Source organism: Sinocyclocheilus anshuiensis, unplaced genomic scaffold (assembly GCF_001515605.1).
Source record: "Sinocyclocheilus anshuiensis isolate Anshui unplaced genomic scaffold, SAMN03320099.WGS_v1.1 C33105669, whole genome shotgun sequence".
NCBI classification, from domain to species: Eukaryota; Metazoa; Chordata; class Actinopteri; order Cypriniformes; family Cyprinidae; genus Sinocyclocheilus; species Sinocyclocheilus anshuiensis.
The window spans coordinates 1-2,556 of NW_015621750.1; the positions used below are offsets into that span (position 1 = coordinate 1).

At 37.6% G+C, this 2,556-nt stretch overlaps 1 protein-coding gene across 1 annotated transcript; it reads right to left on the bottom strand.

The window, feature by feature from the left end:
- Positions 1 to 46: 46 nt before the first annotated feature.
- LOC107683268 (enolase-like) lies at positions 47 to 2,425 on the bottom strand (the record flags this gene model as incomplete). The annotated part of the gene is made up of 3 exons (XM_016479328.1): positions 47 to 295; positions 1,462 to 1,684; positions 2,238 to 2,425. Coding segments are annotated over 3 exons (623 nt in total), but the record flags the coding sequence as incomplete, so codon positions are not given.
- Between the last annotated feature and the right edge of the window lie 131 nt (positions 2,426 to 2,556).

Genomic DNA, 2,556 nt, shown 5'->3' on the forward strand with positions numbered 1-2,556 from the left:
TGCAGTGTTGGGGGGCGCTCAGGACCAGGGTTGAGAAACACTGCAGTAGAGTATCACATACTCACACACAGCAACACTAAAGATCAGGGACACTGACCAGGATAATCCTTGACAAAGCTCCTGTAGAGGTCAGCCAGCTGGTCAGGGCTGATATAACGGCTCGGGTCATCAGGTGATTTGAAGTCCAGGTCGTACTTGCCACCCTTGTAGAACTCAGAGGCAGCCACATCCATGCCGATCACAATCTTGTCGGTGTAGCCAGCTTTGCTAATGGCATTCTTCAGCAGCTCCAGAGCTGAAAAAGATAAGTAGTCGATGCAAGATTTCAGGTTAAAATGTATATTAATGTATAAGGTAAAGTATATGTTTTAGGTTTCAAAACATATACTTTACCTTTAAAAAACATTTTTTTTACACTATTGTAAATCTTATCCTTGCCTTCACTTGTTAATTTTAATGGTTCTGCAGTCTGACAAATGCAGTTTTAAATATACAAAACATTCAATGTAGTCTGTAGAACGTTAACTTCCCAAAAGTATTTCATGCCAAATGCCCAATACATCTGTAAGCACTCATAACAAACCATTAATATTTCTGCAGTTTATATTAGCTACAGCTAAATAATAACTTCAGGCACTGATTTGTACTTTGTTTAAACATTAGTGCATCTTGAGAATATATCTCATGGTGCTATGCTTATGACACATAAGCTTTTAAGCTACAGCAACTTCTGGATTCCTTTCTAATGTTTTAGTCTAATTAATGTTACAACTAAATTAATGTTAAAATAACAAATAATATGAGTAAAGAAGAGGATAAATATTCAGACATTCAGAGAGCAAGTAATCCAATTAGATGTGAATAAACTCTAACATTATTTTTCTCTGAAATGGGCAGATGTTATGACTGTGATTCGCAGGCAGCACAGAGGTCATGCGCATTCCCAGAATTCCCCAGAGAGTGAGCCACAGCTGCAGAACTTCACTAGGTTCAATTCAATTATACCAATGCACCAGATCTTAAAATGAAAACCATTTGTTGTTTGATGGGAATTAGTTTTGAAGTTTAGGTAATAATTCATAGTAACATTTTGTTGTTCAATGGTCATGTTTGTAAACTCGCTCATCTATAATCAAGATAACCGTAATCTCTGACTCCTTGAGTTATCCCAAGCGTCTACACTATCTACAATCTGTACATCTTATACCATATTGTACTGTATAGTACTTATCTATACTTGTTTGCTTACCGGGGGCTAAAAAATGAATTTGGTTCTAAATGTATATCTTTTCTAAGATCAAACGAATAGTTTACATTTAATTCCCAAAGTATGTTTTACCGTGAATATGTTTTATAGTTATGGTGGCTAATTCTGTAGTATTTACATTCTTAAAAATCTGCTCCATAAAACTGAGGCAGATCTAGATCTAGACCTGTTATCATGAAACTCCAGACTCTCACCTTCTTTGTTCTCAAGGATGTTGGGAGCGAAGCCACCTTCATCGCCCACATTGGTGGCGTCTTTGCCGTACTTCTCCTTAATGACATTCTTCAGATTGTGATAAACTTCAGCACCAATGCGCATGGCCTCTTTGAAGTTGCTGGCACCGACAGGCAGGATCATGAATTCCTGCATGGCCAGCTTGTTGCCGGCGTGGGAGCCGCCGTTGATAACGTTGAAGGCCTTTGAAAACAGACAGTCTATTTATAGTGTGTCATAGTTTGCATCCTTTAGTAATGTTTATGGTTTATGTCATGGGGCATTTATTCCAGACCAGATGTAAGTAAGTATACACCAATACAGCAATTTTGTCTGATATTAGCTGCTATGTATGATATTTATAAATATTTAGAATATGTTTTTAAAATAATATCAACTTGTATCAATGTTAAATTTAATTTTAAAAAAAGCCACTGTGGCTCTTTTATTGAAATTGGTAACTTACTAGCAAATAAAACTGTGCAGACAAAATGCTCTGATGAATTCAGTCACATGACTTGTTCAGAGCAAAGTCACGTGACTTTTAAGATGTACATCGAAGAATTGATTCAGGAAATGTGTTTCCATTTTGGTTTATTTACAGAATAAATAATGTATCCAACTTGAGGAAGCATCCTGCATTTTTATGTGATATCCCAAAATTTGCATTAAATAGGTGGATGGAAACCAGTCCAAACACTGTAATATACAGCAGAAAAGATTGATAGTTGTTCTGTTTATTATTGTGAGCACGTACAGGGACAGGGAGAATGACTTCTGGGTTGCCAGCGAGGTCTGCGATGTGGCGGTAGAGGGGGACGCCCTTCTCTGTAGCACCAGCCTTGCACACAGCCAGGGAAACGCCCAGGATGGCATTAGCACCGAACTTTGCTGTAGATTCGAGACGAGCGCATTCATTAAAATAATGGATGCATATTTCAGAGTCTTTATAAACCAGCGTGAAGAGCTGTGATACATTACGCTTTCATACGGTGAATAAATTCTGTTATGGCAACTCAAGCAATTGTAACTACACTGCAAAAAATGGCTTATCTTACTTAGTCTTGTTTCTAGTC